At 38.7% G+C, this 18,334-nt stretch overlaps 1 protein-coding gene across 1 annotated transcript in view; it reads right to left on the reverse strand.

Moving 5' to 3' along the window:
- The window catches only part of STK24 (serine/threonine kinase 24), a 64,927-nt gene that overhangs the window by 4,083 nt on the left and 42,510 nt on the right, over positions 1-18,334 (reverse strand). The window contains exons 4-10 of the mRNA XM_037377830.1: positions 16,961-17,069; positions 16,690-16,847; positions 9,777-9,962; positions 9,383-9,528; positions 7,059-7,182; positions 6,052-6,120; positions 2,220-2,356 (exon numbers count right to left, since the gene is read on the reverse strand). Of these exons, the coding sequence (XP_037233727.1) occupies positions 2,220-2,356; positions 6,052-6,120; positions 7,059-7,182; positions 9,383-9,528; positions 9,777-9,962; positions 16,690-16,847; positions 16,961-17,069 (929 nt within the window). The remainder of the gene's footprint in view (positions 1-2,219; positions 2,357-6,051; positions 6,121-7,058; positions 7,183-9,382; positions 9,529-9,776; positions 9,963-16,689; positions 16,848-16,960; positions 17,070-18,334) is intronic.

Genomic DNA, 18,334 nt, shown 5'->3' on the forward strand with positions numbered 1-18,334 from the left:
TAAAGGCCGTAGAGCTGAACAAAATACACCCTATTAGAACATTGCTGCTTTTCTAACAAATAACAACAATGTGCACTCAACTGTGTTGCTGAGGAGTAGATGATGATGATGTAAGAATTCTGCATGCTGGGGGCAACATGTAGCAATTCCAACTTTCCTACTTGGCAAGTTTACATCATGACCTTTCCAAAATGTGACTGGGGCAGGAAACCTGTATTTCTCAGTTTAAGCAGGTTCTTAAATCGTCCGAAGAAAGCAGCACACATTTTAATCATGTTAAGCTTACAATAAACTTTATAAAGCATCAGAGATCAAAACTGGAGGGGGAAGGTAAATGGATTCACTGAAGTTATTGGGCAGCTATTCTGAGGGTCCCAACTCACTCATTCAGACAAACTTGGGAAATCTGGATTCAACTAATCATAAGGGTAATGAAAATTTCATTAGAAACATGTGGTTGAAGAGCCATCTTCCATAGTTAGCTGTCAAATCGAGAGGATATTTTAAGCGGATACAATGAATGAGCTAATGATGTAACAAAGCGTATTTCTCGTAGCATTCACACAAGAAGGAACTATCTTTTCAGAAGATGACTAGCTCCAAAAATAGCTTTATCCATGAGGGATACCTACTAAGCTATGGAATGGTTAAACTCCTTAAGGGGGGATCCTGCCACTCATTTCTTTCACTTGCTTTCTGGAAGGAGTGCTAGTGGTGATCACATACTAGCTGAGTATCATCCCTGGGATAAGAGAAAGTTCACCCAGGTATGACCCATTGGTGAACGTTCTCTATGAATATTTCTTTTTCTTCTTCAAAGAAAATTAAGTGCCTGCCTCCACTGTTGTAAGACATTACGATCAAGGAAACCAGCAATAGTCCAAGGAAGCAGAACAGAAGGAAAACAAAATGCTAAATAGGTATATAAAGGGTTCTGGAATCTATCTTCTAGGACAAAAACAGTGACCGTTGCTGTCATGACAGGAACAAGTCAGGTCATCTCCAGCATCCACAAAAGATGTGCCCCATGGAAAGCCTGTCTCCACATGGTCACCTTCAGCTTCAATCGTAGCATCGAGTTTTTGAGGTTCCCAATTCCAGGAAGGCCCTGTGCCAGGCTTATAGCAATTCGATGCTGATGAAAGACTGGAGTCAATTTTGGAACCCCTAATGGAAACAGAGATAGAAGCTCCAGAAACTCTTTCAAGCCTGCCAGGATCAACTGAAAGGAGAATCAGGACATCTGGCATCAAGGAGTGACCTTCTCGCACCAGAGATGCTGACAAGGCTTCATGCTTAACAGCCCAGAAAGCAAGAAACACGATTGCTTTCAGATTTCTTGGCACTGATTTTTACTGAATGACAAAGTGTCAGCCTGGCAATCCTCTGCTTTAGCTTCAGAGGTGTGAATTCTTTAACATTATCAAGCTGTGGTTCAGACAGTATAATGGAGACATCTGCTCGGGGTGATTTTTTTTCAAGGTAGCAGTCCATGAGTAATCATTGCTGTAAGGTTTTTTCCAGTACCAAGCAGTCCAATTCCACAGGTTCCACAACAGCTGTGGCCAGATTCAAGGTTGCATTTACAGCCTCTTCAAGCAGTAATGCTGAAATTTATACCCCCTGATCTTTGCTGTTGTAGCATTTAAAAGAACAACAAATTGAACGTGAAGAACATATTCCTAACCCAAGCAGTCAGAAAATCCCTTCTGAAATTTGGCCTTTTGAAGTAATATAAAATGTTGGGTTTGGAATTACCACCAAAAGGCCATACAGACCATCTTTAACGAATGAACGACAAACCACTTACTATGTAACTGAAAGAAACACAAACTAACTGAACAGTCCACTTACCAAAGTGCATAAAAGAAATCAAGAGTGACCCAAGGCATCCTCTACAACATACACACTGACACCAAGAAAACATGAAAATCCCTTACAGGAACTGCAAAGGGAGAAGGCGGTCCCGTCTCATCTGGCACACAACACGCATACCAACGGGGTTAATGTACGTATGGGCTATCACCTGAAGCCAGAAATTAGAACTGCTGATACGATTAGCTTTTTTCTACTAAGCAAACACAACTGAGCAAACTAAGCACAAGTGTTTCTTCCTCTATTATAAACAGAAAATAATTCTTTCAATTTTACACTAGTCAAATATTTGTAGAATCAGATCTGCAATTTTCTGTAAAACTTTAGTGAAAGAGTTTCATTACCTCTGAAGCCTCTGCACAAGGTGTGACACCATGTTATCTGCAATGCCCGGACAAGCCTCCTCAGCTAAATAAATAGCTTTTCGCAGTTCTTCTATGGAATCTGTGTTACCACCACACACTTCACTCTTCTCTTTCAACTGAAAGAAAAGGAGGAAAAGATATATTAATAAGATAGTCATAAATATTTCTATAAATAACATAATGCAAAAGCTTGTTTGGAAGTCACTGCCAGTGTTCACAGTGTCAGGATTTTACTTTCATTACACACCCTCACATCCTGAAGACATTTCATCCCGAAGTCTTTGCAGTAGTTAGCAGGATGTCATTCATCTTCACAAGCCTTCAATCATTCCCATATCCTTTTCAGCATGCTCAGTCAAAAATTGCAACGAAGTTTCCAAAGAAAGGTGCGCTATTTATCTGTAGCTGTTCGTTTGAAGAGGTGCTGCTTATACATGCTTACTTTAGTATACCTGCTTGTACACCTATAGCTTATACATACTATATATACTTATACACACACTGCAGGTGCATTTGTGCAAGCACTGTTAGAAAATGTTTTTGCTCTGTCAACCCCAGAGTACCCTGAGCATCTCCGACCTGCCCCTGAAGCAAAGGAGCCCACAACTAGGCAGGAGGGAAGGTCTCAGTGCTTTGCTCATGCAGGGGCTGGTATAACCTGCTGAGTATAGCTGGTAAAATGCTTTCTTTCTCCAAATGCACTACAGAACATCCAAGAATTTCAGCAGGGTCTGGTCTTCCTTGGAGAAAATGTCATGCTACTGGCAGTAAGGGTGAATGAAGGCATGGCCACCTTTCAGGGACTGGACTTTGCCCAGGAGGTTGGATGTTTGCATTTACAAGTTTCTCTCCACATTTATCACTACAGCTGTTGTCAAGAGCTGCTTTGCAGCATCCTCCTAATCAGGATGGAATCAAACTCATTTCTCAGGGGGAAAAAACCAAACCAGTAAGAAAAATACTCGAGCTGGAAGCTGACTGGCCTTATGAGTGCTTTGGACCAAAGAGTTTTGAGTTGTTTACATAGAACTGAAGAACAGTGGATTATTGTCACATGGAATAAGCATGATCCCCAGAAATTAGCAGAAAGCAGAATTAATAGACCAAGATAATTTTGAGTTCAGTGTAGTACAAGACGTTCTGGAGGGAACAAAGGGGCGGTGAAGTTCTTCAGAGATGTCCAAGCCCTAAAGCAGACTTTCAGTACTTTCTGAAGTCGACTTTCAACAGGTGTCAGGAGCTACAGCCCAAGAATTTCTGTCAGCATCGAGGAAACATTTTTCTTTAAAAAGGAATCCCGAGTCTTGCAGGGGAAATTACAAAAGGAAATAATTACTGTTCTAGTTCCACATTTAGCGATGGCTTATAGGTATGTTAGGGCACCCTCCCGAGAGTAACTCGGGTCTCACCAAAAGGAAATCAAGAGGACTGCGTGTGTGTGTGTACCACAGCTGAGGTACAACCACAGAAGCAGAAAGGCTTCTGCACTCTTGTTTGGCTGCTGCTTGTGTTCTCTTTTTGTTACATCCAGGATGCTCAAGACTGAGATCTTGCATACAAAGCACAGGTGTAACAGGAAGACACAAATGCCTTTTTCCCATTAATAACTAAACCCTTTCCTAGTCTAAGCTTGGAAGTCACAGCTTGAGGACAAGACAATACAGGGGGACAACAGTGGGAACATCACAACAAATGACACCACCAGATCTCCTGCCTTCAAAAAGGAACCCAGCAGGAGCCACCGCATGCAGTACTCAGTCAGTAGAAAGCCCGGAGAAAGAAACCACATCACACTGAAGATCACAAATTACTGACAAGCACGACAACTTTATTCATTTTCAAGGTATGTTTTGTTTTCTGTTGTTTGGGGGGAGTTGGTTTTGTTTTCTTTGGGGTTGGGTGTTTTGTTTTGTTTGTTCTTTTAAATGGCTTAGAAAGCTTCAAATTACTACCAGCAACAAAGAGCAGCAGAGCCCGTATCTGAGCCAAGCCTCTTCAGCCGAGGCTCAGAAGTCGTATCAGCGTTCAGCTGAAGGAGACGGATGCAGAGCACAGTCTTCCCTTGTAAGATTACTTAGGGACAGCAGTTGGTTTTTAAACCCGTCTCCTGCGCCAAAAGCTTTGAAGCCTCCATGAGGACAAAAAAAGTGCTGACTGGCCAGTTTTCTTCTTTTTGGAGGAGTTCCATGCTAGCAGTAATTCCTGAAGGTGCAGGTATCTGCGGTTTGAATGCTAAACAAATGGAACATAAGGCTTCCTCCAGACAGCAGAGACGGCAGCAATGCCCGTAAGAAAAAGCAAACCCTACAATGAGATTCTGGAACAGATTGGGGAAGTTGTGGCTATCTACCAGAAGTTGTGTGGAAAAGGAGTTTGAAGTATGAACCAAACAGCAGATACCAGACCAAGTCTTCCCCCATAGCATGAAATTATACAAATAAGTATGTGAGGAAAAATTTTCTGTAGCCTCTGCACACTAGAGAGATGAAAGAAAATGGCAATCTTAAGGACTGCAGTGAAAAATGTTTTGCTGCTGAAGCAGTGCTAAGGGAATCATATACCTGCAGGCATCAGTGAGCAGCAATTAAAAGAATGGCCTTAACAATGAAAATGGGAAGCAAGAAAGGCAAAGAATGACACAGCAACTAGTCAGCAATACCATGGGAAGGAAGAACCCAGCCAGAGCAGCGATATCTAGAAGACAGGTAATAAAGGGCATGGTGGAAAGTAAATTAAAAATAAAAGAAAGGATAAACATGGATGGAATGTAGAAGACTGTGGATGCAGGACCTGTATCATGCTTGATAGAGGAAAGTGGAAGACAACCTAAAGGAGATGCACAGCGACCAGAACAATGTTTGGGAGATGGAAGGGTAAGGAATTGAAAGGAAATCCTCAGAGGCAAGCAAGTGGGTAATACATAAAGAACTGCAATGGAAAATGCCAAAATATCCCTGTTCAAAGTGGTTTTCCACTTTACATAGGAGAATGACAGGCTGACTTAATTCTGGAGTCAGAATAACCAATACAGAGGTCATCCCCTTCTAAAGAAGTTTAAGTGCTTTACTGCACTCAATATTCATAAGGACCATGCAAAATTCCATTATAATCCTCTGAAGCGGCACTCCGCTCATTACAACAAAATTAAGACAACAACCTTTTAATAAAACAATTTCTCTAACTTTATTTCTATAACAATTACAATAATTGAAACCATAATTTCAATAAAACATTTTCATATCAAAGCTAGGGTGAGAGGGGAGTTTTTGTTTGTTGGAGTTTTATCAAGTTTTTTAAATAGTCACATCCTCGTAAATATCTGGCTTCCCCTTCATGTGATTTTTTAAAGTTATTTTAAGTATTTGGAAAAAAGCAAATATAAAAATTATAGGATTCAGAATGGGAATAAAACACAGTTTTCAATACTGAAATTCAAAAGTTAAGTTCTTGCTGATCTGGTCCACAGCCGTATCTTGGAACTCTGAAGAACTTGAAATTTGTAACAGAAGAGTGCCACAAAGAGAAAAAGCAGTGTCACAAAAATGGAATGCTACAATCCAAACATTTACATGCCTTTTTGGTTTTCATGTTCATTGCTTTAGGTTGATGTTGCTAACATCCACATGAAGTATTGTTAGAAGCAAAATGAAGATCTCAAAAGCAGACATGCTTGAAATCAAAGGGTACAGCTAAAACTGTAACACATCAAGTTCCAAATGGGTTGTAGGAACCTTAGGTGTCATTCCTCATATTTTTCTATTCTTCAGAAACAAAAATACTGGAACTGTTAAGTTTTAAAGCAATAACTTACCTCTGCAAATAAAGGGGATATAATTGTAGACAGGCATTGGGATAGAGGCCTCGCTGGCATATCTTTTTCCTTTAAAGAAAACAAAATCCTGAATAATTTTATTTCTGAAAAAAGGCATTCTCATAGTATTCTGTTTCTAATTAAAAAATAGTTCCAACATGCTACGCTTTATGAAAAACCTGTTTCTATGTACATACAAATATATGAAATGTTCTAAAACATACTATTCAAAGCACTGTGGAAAATTAAGGCTGAATTAAAATTTGAGGCTGCAGCATCTCAAATACATGCAAGCTCAAGATTAAAAAAATAATAAAAACGACAAAAAACACAAACCCAAAAAAACCCTCCAAAATCCCACAATCCTATTGAGCATCTATTAAATCATAGACACACTGATATTTGCTAGGTTCCTCCCATATGCTAAAATATTTTTCTTGCATTTCTCCCGTTCTGATAAGGGCGCGCACACTGAATTTTCAGAGCAAGGGTAGCAACCACCTGCCCTAGCCACACAGGCTGCAGAAAATACAATGGAGCAGCTCTTAAACCTACCGTATTCTGGGTTGTTTGGTGGGGTTTTCTGGAGACATGCACGTTCTATTCTTTGCTCCATTGTAGACCTTTCTACTAAAAGACCAGAATACCTTCCCCAAAACCACTGGCTAGCTTTATACTGTACTGGTTTAAGTTCAATTAACAGAAGGAAGATTTTCAAAATAAAATATTGCCTGGTCTTCCTCCAGTGGTAATGTTTCACAAACTATGGAAATATTTTGGTACATACTTAAACTAAAGAAAAATACCTATTTTGTCTTTACCAAATTACCAGAACAGCAAAACTTTTAAGACATTTTGTGAAAGGCAACTGTAGAATACACATTTTTAGCAAAAGTTCTGAGAGTTTTACAATGTAATGCTTTTAAAGGTATAAAATAAAAATCACCCCACTGTATTATTAAAGCAAGAATTATCTCCTTGTGTAATGCAGTCAGTATTTTGAGTACCTTATTTCTTTGCAGCTCCAAAGGCTGGGCTGCTCCATTCTCTAGACTCTTGGGGTCTTTTTCTCTTATTGTAAAGATCCACTCTCCTGAATCGCTCCCACCTGAAGCCTGGCCATCTGGTTCACTTCAAGGGTGGGGGAAAAAAATTTGAAAATTTTTTATTACCTAAAAATTACCGTATGTTCACTGAATATACATGAGGAAACTTTAAAAACTACAGTCAAGACCAAAATGAGGATTCTATTGTGCAAGCCAGTAAGTATAAAGACAAGTATTAAAAGTAATGGTTTAATTTTTTTAATTAGCCCCCAAAATAAATCACAAGATACTTCACTAAATATTAAATTTAACTTCAAAAAGAGAGGGATTACATATTGAAAACATTTTCCCGAATTACATACACAAGTAACAAAGTGTTTTATTGCTGTCTGAAAACCGGCTTTAGCAGACTACTTCAAATCATTAGGGAAGGGGGAAAAAATTAGAAGTTTTAATTCACTTTTTTAACCTAGAAAAACAGCTAAGACACTACCTTAGAATACTTCTAAAGAAGACAGTTCACCCCCAGCCTGTTAGCAAGGTATGTTTCCCCACTTCAAAAAAATGGGCTAAAAAAGTACAGATACAGCATAGCTTTAACAAACTCCATCACCATAAGGCTCATTTTTTGTGGATGGCATAGTAGTTTTTTCTGTAACTCCTGCTGATTAAGAGAACAAAAATATTTATGCTGGCACTAATCAATCACTGCATTACATTTCTCCTCTCACTACCATAAACATCCTTCTCTAAGTTAATTTCTTTCTGATCTGTGAATTAAGAGTGGCTTGCAAGAAAGCCACCAATTAAAAGGGTATCTGGTGGCCATTGTACAAAAAGTATTTAGCACAGCCTACCAAGTCTAAGAGCATGTGATCAGTGCATGAAAATTCTCCAAGATTCCTGCTTGAAGTCACATAGAACTTCTGGCTGTCACTGAAAGAGGCAGGTCTACCTTCCTCGTATACATAAGCTCTAGGAAGCTGATCCAAAAGAAAGAGTATTTATTGATTTGGCAAGTCAGTATTCCAGCACACCAAACCAACTCACCCTTTTATCACATCTAATACAAGGGCTGCTGTGGAAGCAGAGAAGGGGAAAGCAGGCTTAGACATAACATTAAACTGTCTCATAAGCACTCACTAACCGTTCCAGTTCCACTACTCTCCTACGCCAAGCTATCAAAGCTGGCCTGATACTTGACAGGAACAATGAACTGTAACCTCGGAGTTCAGTTCGTAACTGATCTGAGACCAGTTTTAGGACTAGTAATTTACCTTCCAAATCAGACGTGCTTTTGGGCTGGATCTGTGATCACTGGAATGCATGAAGCCATTAACAATGTAGGGCAAATATACAGCTGTAATGGCACCCAAGAAATCTTAATGAGCCTAATGCTTACGATTAGCACACAGCCTGGAACTGCAAAAAATAGCTGTGTTTTCTTTATTATGAGGAATTTAATCAATTTGTGAATAAACTGTGGCAATCCCTTCACTTGATTTTCAGAAATATGTGATCTGGTGATACACACTATTTTCAAAATCACTTTTAGACTAAAAAAGTTAGCTTTTTTACTGAGACATAGCTATCTGTAACTTGGTTTCCTAAGGAAACCAACTTATAAACCTAGTGAGCAGCTCCATCAAAATTTGATGGAGAGAAGTAAACACAGGAAAGAAATCTGGAAATATTTACAACACTTATACTTTTTCAACTTGACATTTCATGACTATTATATGCTGTAATGGCCCAACCTTCCTGGAAGGAAAAAACCCTCTCACTGAAAAAACTAGGTAATACGGTTTACACCACAAAAACCCATTATCATGGAAACAATGTCCACTAACGCTCTCTTATATGCAAGGACATGCTTCTGCCTGTTTATTCAGATAGCCAAACTGAAGGACAACCTGCCAGCAAAGAGACGGCTCCCCTCCTCGGGTGGCCATGTGCAACCACAGCACAGCGCATGTGCGCACCGCTGCTTGGCCGTGCAGGGTAAGGCCTACCTTCTGCTTGCGCAACAGGAGTAAGTTGACCTTATGTCTAGGACTGACCCTAGACACTACATAAGACAAGGCAGCATAAAATATGGGCCAGAAGAATTGTTCTCAGTGGCTGTTATTTGCATGAAATCCCTTGCAATACTGAAATCAAGATTTCATTAGTTTACCAAGGCTGCTAAGCTGAAAAGCTGTAAATAACAGAACACAGGAATACACGTTCTCAACTACTCGGCTCCTATATTTAGAAAGGATATTTCACAAACTCATCAAACTTACGTATCTGAGTCATCAGAACTGGAGTCATCATGACTTTGTTCAGACTTCCATCTCTTGTGCCTATCAATAAGGTCAGTCAGGTAGGAAGTTTTCTTTGAGTTTCGTAAAATAAATTTGTGTTTTAAGAGCTCTTTTGCAGTAGGTCTCTTAAAAAAGAAAAAGGTATTTTACTGCATTTGAGAGTGTTAAGTGACTCGCTATAAAAAGACTAAGAAATCCAGACTTCAGTCTTGATACAAATGAGATTTTAAATATACACAGTAACTTCAAAAAAAAAAAAAAGCGCTGGTGAATACGTTGCCCCATATTAGAAAAGCTGAACTGCACTTGTTCATGTAATTAGTGTAAACCAGTCAAGTTCTCTACTATACACTGACAAACAAATGAAACTCACAAAGCTTGGGTCCTTGTTTAAGCAGGCTTCAACAAATTCTTTGAGGGATTTACTGAAGTTTCCTTCCAGCGTAGGTGGATTGTTCTTAGGAATAAGGAACAAAACCTTCATTGGATGCAATTCTGAATGAGGTGGCTCTCCTTTTGCAAGTTCTATGGCTGTTATGCCTAATGACCAGATATCTGCCTGTAAGAAACAATGCTTTTCAGGTTAGGCTGGAGAAGAAATAGTGTTGCTTGCTGTCACGATTTAATTCCAGGGGACAACTAAGCACACCACACAGCCACTCACTCACTCCCCCTCCAGCAGGATGGGGGCAAGAGAATTGGAAGGGTGAAAGTGAGAAAACTCATGGGTTGAGATAAGAACAGTTTAATAAGTGAAATAATATATAACAACAAAACCAACAATAATAAATTGTAATGAAAAGGAAAATAACAGAGAGAAGTAACACCCAAGAAAGGCAAGTGATGCGAATGAAAACAATTGCTCACCACCAACCAACTAACCAAGGCCCAGCCAGTCCCCGAGCTGCAGCCCCCTGGCCCACTTTCCGCCTAGTTTGATTGCTGAGCCTGACACGGTATGGTATGGAATATCCCTTTGGTCAGTCGGGGCCAGCTGTCCTGGCTGTGTCAGGACTCCCAACGTCTTGTGCACCCCCAGCCTGCTCGTCAGCTGGGCAGCAGGACCAGAAAAGGCCTTGATTCCATGCAAGCAGTGCTTATTAGTAACTAAAACATCTTTAACTACCAGCACCGCTTCCAGCACAAATGCAAAGCATAGCCCCATACTAGCTACTACGAAGAAAATTAACTCTACCTCAGCCACAACCAACATACTTGCAGAGGTAGATTTTAAACCTTTACTGTAAATCGTTTCATATGTAAATAGGTTTTGTTATCACAGTCTGGTTTATATGGTTAACCACATACAGTACACAGTTCTCTGGTGGTTTTTATTCTACGGCGTAAAGCAGTTCTACTTAAGAGTTTTTAAACTTTCTGAAATCAGTAACGTTACACCAGCAGTTATAACTGATCTTGAAACACAAAACGTTTAAAAAAGTAGTTTTTAAAAGTAGAGTTGTTATAAATAAACATTTAATCCACCATATTCAAGTACACTATGTAAACATGGCACAAGACCCAAATATTGGCTTAAAGGAAAATGTAACATGCACAAATTTTTCCCTAACAGGCACGAGCTACTACAACCATCAAAAATGTATACATTAGAAATATAATGTTCCTGGGGCTTAACACTGTTATATATCACTCATTCACAGACTAGGGAAATGCAATCTAGAACAATATTATTTTCAACCCAAGATCTCAACTGGTTAAGTATTTGGTCCAAGTAGCCTCTGAAATACTGACAGCACTTTTCTACCTGATCTGCTTTGTAGACCTTCTCCTGTAAGAGAAGTCTTGTAGGCCAAGAAGACCTATGCTAAACCAAACTTCTCTAAGTCATGCACAATGCAAAATGCAGATCTAATGGCTCACTGCCAAGTTAGAGGGACAAATCAAGTAGTGCAGCAGAGACCAGTGCTAGATCTGCTACCATTAAATTTCATTGGCGACTGGATCCACATTGTTACTGGATGCCACAATATGCATATTGGGGTTTTAGGAAAGGTTATATAAGCATATGTATTTTATAGGTTTTCATCATTACAACATGCTACTCATTCTAGGGAATGCTGTCTCCCTAGAGTCAAATCTATTGCCAAATCTGCCTGAAGTAATATCGTAATTCGCTATGTTCTGCTGAAATAACAGACCAAAGTGTCAAAAGAATAGAAGAATAAACCCCTCAGAAACACGAAAGAAAAAATTTCACAGAAATGTCTGTTCCAAAAGACAAGATATCTATATTTTGGTTTTTTTCTGTTTCTTTTGAAGTGAAAGCAGAACAAAGGAAGACAGGAAAGATCTGAGGTGAGCTGCCTGGTTTTACCTCCAAGCACAGGACCTGGAACTTTGCTACACTGTAAACAGATCTATTTCCAGGTACTGGATAGAGATGTCATTTCTCAGTGCTGTCCTTGTTAAGCACCCCTCTAATCCATCTGTGCCTGCTCACTCGATATGCTAAGTTATCTCTGAGTAACTCCTACCAGACTACAGGCTCATAGCTGCAAAGTATACATCCATTCCACTATCATAGCTACACTGCCTGACAAAAAACAAGATCCTTCTTCATTGTTCAGACCATACTGTATTGTTAAAGAGTTATTTACTTAATTTTGCAACTAAGCAGGGGGGGGGTGGTGTGTATGGAATCTGAGTCAATTAGCATACCACTGAATTTATGAAATGACATTTTGTTAACCCATACTACAGAACTGCCATCTCACACTGAGCACAGAGGATTACCTAAGCATATGAGATCCTGAGTTTCTTTTGTCTTCGTAACAGCATTATCAGCTAAGCTCTCCTCAAGTCTGAGTATAATTTGTAACTTTGCTCTAGCAGGAAAGCTTTCCTTGGTTATGAAAGAAAAATGTCGCCTGTGACGATGAGTCTTTGTGCTAACAACTGAGCATTATTATTTCCTACTTATGTGAATTTCAGTTTCTTGAGAAGAGTATGTTAAAGCCACATAAATAGATTTTCCTCTGCCAGACTTTCAGTCACAGATGGTGCACGTGAGCATAAATATAAAACTCAAATTTGTATGTGTACATGCGCATACCACGTAAGGACATAAACACACATATATATACAAATACTACCTTTTTTCCCCCTCAAGTATTTTAACTTTCTACTGCTAGTAATTTTCCTGCACAAAAAAAAAAATGAATTAAAAAGTCCGAACAGCCACAGCGGCACACTGAACTCTTTGAAGTCCAAGACAGGTTTTGGAAGCCCATTCCTGTTGGAAGCACCAAGAATAAACCCCCCAAATTCCTCTGGAACTGTAACCTCTCCCTTTACAGATAAGAAAGGATCTCAAAACAGGGATGTAAGTACCAATTGCATGTGTAACCAACTAGGCATTTCTAGGCTGTGTGTGGCTGTAGCACAAACTCCAGAACAAACACAAACTGGTCCCCCAAATGGGGAGGGGGAAGCATGACCTTAAGAAGCTATGCCACTGTATCATCACTAAGTTTTACCACATGTTATGATTTCTACAGCTTCAAATCTTGAACAAAAATTATTCTTCCAATTTGAGACAAGAGTCACTGGTAACTACTATTTATTGCAGTACTGCCACAAGCCTTTCCTGTTCCATTCTAATGAGTAAAATTTAGTCTCACTTTGAAGCACTTGTAAGTCAAAGAAAACAGGCTATGTGCAAAAGAAAAATATTTTAAAATTAACTATTCCTTTTTCTATTAGAAGTTGTATAGTAGAAAGGACAGAGAACTACATGTGGGAAAACAAGCAGGTAAGCACAGATCCTGACTTTCAGATGAAGAAAAAAAAAATCAGAACAGGAAGTAGTAGTTAAGAATTATTGCCAAAATAACAAAAAATAGAAGGAAAAGATCTTATAAGGACATTATATCAAAGAACAAATAGATTGGAGAGAAAGAAATAAATGGTATGGGAAAAGATAAATAAAGGAAATTAAAAAAAACAGGTGGTAGCCATTATGTAACACTTATATTCACGTCTTGACATTTCACTATTTTTCCCCATAGATGACAGTTTCTTTAGCAGATAGACTTTAAAAATAAACTACAAAGGAAATTGAAAAGTAAAGCTTAAATTTTTGCTATCAAGTACACCTCTCAGATTAGTTACTGACCACATTAAAATCTAAAAGGTTATAGCTAACTTACTCCCTCACACAAGCATCTGGAAATCCTATGTTCTCAAATACATCAGTCTGAATCATTATTTACAGAAGTTTGACAGAAGCTGTTGAAATTTTAGTATCCGTGTCAAAAAACACATACCTTGATTATTTTTCAGACAATAAAGACAAGTGCTGGAATGCTTTATAAACATACCCTGCATGTCTAAGAAAGACTAATAGGAATATCTTAAGGACGCAAAACAGTTTGGGAATGGGACTGAGGACTGAATAAAGCAAGAATAAAATGGGCAGATTCTGTGTGGCAGTCAAGGAATACAGAGCTCACGCATGTACAAAGCAGTCCAAAAAGCCTCACATGATATTGAGAGCACAGTATCAGGAACACAAATTGGGACTTAGTTTGACATTGTTAAGTTTCACATAATTTAAAAGAAAAATACACAAAATGAATGCATCTTTCAAATCCTGAATTCAAACAGCATTTTTCAAAAATGCAGACATTTTTTATCTATGAGAAAACCCAGCTTCTCCACCTTAAGATAAAAGATACTATCTACACATGCATTCCCATAATGCATGTTTGGGAAAAAAACAGACTATATTCAAAATCAACAGCTTATGTTAAGTATTCATTACTGCACCATCTTAAGACACATTGACATGAATGTTGAAATACTTTAAAGCAATGCAAAGACAATAAAGATAAAATGCTTTTGGTTAAAATAGTATTAAGTGCTTCACATGATGAAATTCCTCAGAAGTTTGTCTCTTCAATTCTGAAATCTGTGTTTGACAGAATGGTTAACTCAGAAGCATATCTGATTTCAGAGGAGGTGTAATTACATCTTAATACCCAGAACCGCTTCTAGTGGAAATCAATATACTGGAATAATAGTTAGTTCTTGCATGCATTACACTGATAATGTAGTGTAAGCCATGGTCAGGAAATCCAGCAACCGCCCATAATATTAAAGACAAGTGATAACGGCGCTGAATCAACAGGACACTTTGAGCTTCACAGCAATAACTAGCGATGTTAGGCCTCAGGATGCATCTGCCTTCCTTTAGCCTGGCTAGTAGTTTTAGGTTGTAATGTAGGGTTTGCTTTGCCTTACACAGTTGTGCTATTTCAGCAGTTAGCATGAACAAAGATATCAATCCAATCAGGAAAGCAGCAATAAACAATTTAATGGTTGGTGTGAGACATACAGTAAATAAGGAAAGAAGCAGGTGAAATGTATCCAAGGTAGCGTTACAGAGCACTTTCAAGCTTTTATTGGGAATCCATCAGCATGTGGAGAGTAAGAGGACTGAACAGGGCAAAGAACAGAACTGGGTAACACAGCAACTACATAAAGGAAACTGCTTGCACCTCACAGGGACTATGCTATGAAAAGGACAGTCCTGCCTACCACCTTTCAAGCATGGACAGCTTATGAAAGGAAAATTAGGTTAGTTTTGGATATCTGTGTTCTCACATATGCGTAAGACTACCTTAAAATACACAGGCCTTCTCAACTGGTTGATGTGCAACAACGGCAAAACTATTATCTGTACAATGTAGTCTGTTAAGTGCCAGAAGGCTCACAGATGCAAGTAAGTATCTCTAGTTCCTTCAAAACTTGCACTCTGGCCTCCTAGGGAACTGATCGAGTATCCAAGGCCTTTTTATGTCCACATGACTTTGCAGACTGAAAACAGGCAGAATTCAAACCCTGAGGACTGAATCATGTTTTGTCCAAGTGAAGATCATTTCCAGAAGCCAAACCTCAAAAAAACCCCAAACCAAACAAAAAAACCCACAAACACACAACCACCAACACTCCAACACCAGAAACAATCCACAAAAAAAAATTGTTTACACAACCTTCAAATTGGGAATTTGGGTTCATGTAATCTTCTAGAAGCTCTACAGAGCTCTGCTAGTTATTTTTTTAAATAGCCTCTCTACAGAAAGGTATTAAATAGGGAAGGAAGTAATACTATGAACAGTTTAGGCCAGAGTCAGTATTGGTGAGTTCCTTGCATGCCTGAGGGTGGAAGGAAAGACACCAATCTGTCTCATTGCATGGAGACGTGCAACACCAACAAATCACCACAAGGGCATCAGAGGAGATGGGCAAGAAAGATGAGCTCAGGGAAGAATCTAAGAAATGACTGCTAATTATCATATAGAAAGCTGATCTTATCTCAACACAAGTGGGACTTGAGGGTGACCTTGTTTCAGATATACAGCTGTACCAGCGGGTTTACTGGGTTGTGCAAGTATCTTCCCCAACATAATCAGTAGAGCAATGTCTTACTGAGCTAGTCAGACCAGCGTGGGGGAAGAGGAAAGGAGGGGCAGCAAGGGGTTGTACAAGCAGCTCAGCCTAACAGAAGTATTAAAAACCAAGTAACCAACATGATGAACTTTGAGAAGAGAGATAGGCTTGATCTGACTTCATTGTACATACTCCTTCCCGGCAACTGGGGACACCCAGTGCCATGCTGGTGAGCATATGGAGACCTGTAATGGGAATCAATTTCTATTGTGATCCAACTGTATACTACAACCGACAATTTCAGTATGCTGCTGTACCACTACATTAAATCAAAATCCTGTGTAATGTAAATATCTACAAATAAGTGCATTTAATAAAACATTAAACCCTCTACTCTATCTAAAAGAACATGGTCAGTAGCACAGACCTATGCAGCACATTCTTCCACTGATGAATAACAGCACTTTCAAACACTCACACTGACCAAATCCATACTCTCTAAGTGTTGCTGATTATTTTTCTCTAAAAACAACTGGAAGCATACTAGCATTTTGTATATATACTGTTCTCTTCTACTTCTAAACAACCATCAGAAATACTCATCAACGAAGTGGGATAAAAGGTGACAGGATGTACTTGTTAATACTGTAATATTTCTTGCCATCTGACTGGGCTTAATGCGCTAGGAAACTTAAGGTTTGAATACAAATTAGGAAAGCCACTACCCTCACCAACAGCTTCTAGCTGCTAGGTATTACCCTAAACATTCACCCATCTAGACACAGCAAAAGTTACTAGCTACATTCTGAAGATCAACCTACGTAACTCAAGTTAAAAAAGGAAGGGACTTTGGCTACTGCCTTGAAATACCTTACCTTTGAATCATACGCCGATTGCTTTATTACTTCAGGTGCCATCCAAAATGGTGTTCCCACAAAGGTATTCCTCTTTATTTGTGTATCTGTTAGTTGTCCTGCTACTCCAAAATCTGCTAGTTTTACTTCTCCTTGTTCAGATAGCAAAACATTAGCAGCTGGCATAAAAAAAAGAGGAAATAGTGGAAATTAAGACATTTGACACTGTAAGGGTCATTAATAATGCATGAGCTCTTTAACGTTCTTATAATACAAGTAAAAAACAATTTACCTTTAATATCTCTGTGGATTTTCTTTTCTGAATGCAAATAATCAAGTCCTTTGAGTATCTCCCTCAATATTGTAGCAATCTGGGTTTCATCGAGTGAGCCAGGTTCTAACTAGGAGACACAAGAAATATTTTTATGTATGTGTGTTTGTATACACACACACACACATATATATATAAAAGGCGAAAGAACAGAAATAACATTGACTACTACAAAAAGAAATTACTCCTTCTGTCACACCTCAAAACTTCCAATTTGCTAACTTCATAACATCAAATAAAAGTCAGAATATTCTTTCTAAAAATACATAGTTTAAATTAAGTGGCCTTATGAACAAAGGCAAATAAACACTTCATTTATCTAAAACATTTTTTCAAAGTTTGTTAAAGGCTCCATAAAGACACAGTTTCAAGTTACAGCTTTGTGGTCAGAACACAGATACACACACTGCCTTTGAAAAGCATCTATATTGTAATCTGATTATTAACAGTACAGTGAACTCATATGTGCAACTTCACAGGCCCTGTATAGACCCAGATCTCAAAGTCAGAGCAAGAAACTAAGGCATAAAAGGTACTGCATGAATCACACATCTATTACTATATACTGGACGGGATTTTGTGAAACTCTAAAACGCAACTCAAACTGCTAGGCTGACAGAGTATTACACATTTTAGAAAGCTAACTTTTAGAATTAAAGGTTCCAAGTAATTTAATTCTTATGAGAAGTAACAGTAGTGGTAGAAGATCTCAGAGCTTGCTACATCTAAAGTGGGAACGCCACTAACTCTGAAGAGACAGAGGAAAGGTCAATACCCAGAGAGGCTTAACTAATAAGGACGTTTTAAGAGACACTGCAACTTTGTGGACAACAATTAATATTGGAAATATTCCAGTTTACTCCACGACAGCAGTCACTGAAACACAATCAAACATTTGTATCTTTGAAGCTTCGCTCTGTGAGAAAGCAAGCATTTCAGATTAATTTTTATCTGGGAATTTTTAAATACTACATCCCTCAGAAATCCTCAGCTAAGAGAGATTTGATTTCATGTAATGCCAACAAGATATTTGTTTTACCTTTGTAGATTTACTTATAATCTCTTTTGCTTTTCTTTAGCTGTGATAATATATACGATCTTGCCACTCCCTGAAATCCACCAAGACATTCTCAAGGCTTTGCTCTGGCTAGGCTGCAAGTGCCAATTCAAGACTTGCTAATATGATACAGCACACACTTAACCAGGGAAAACCTCGCTTGTCACATGTTAGCTCACCTTAGAAATAGTGAAAACAGAAAAAGGCTGAGAATTTCAGTGCTTGTACCGCAGCCACAAACCTAAATTACAGTTGAACAACAATGCACATGTAATTGC

Source organism: Falco rusticolus, chromosome 2 (genome assembly GCF_015220075.1).
Source record: "Falco rusticolus isolate bFalRus1 chromosome 2, bFalRus1.pri, whole genome shotgun sequence".
NCBI lineage: Eukaryota > Metazoa > Chordata > Aves > Falconiformes > Falconidae > Falco > Falco rusticolus.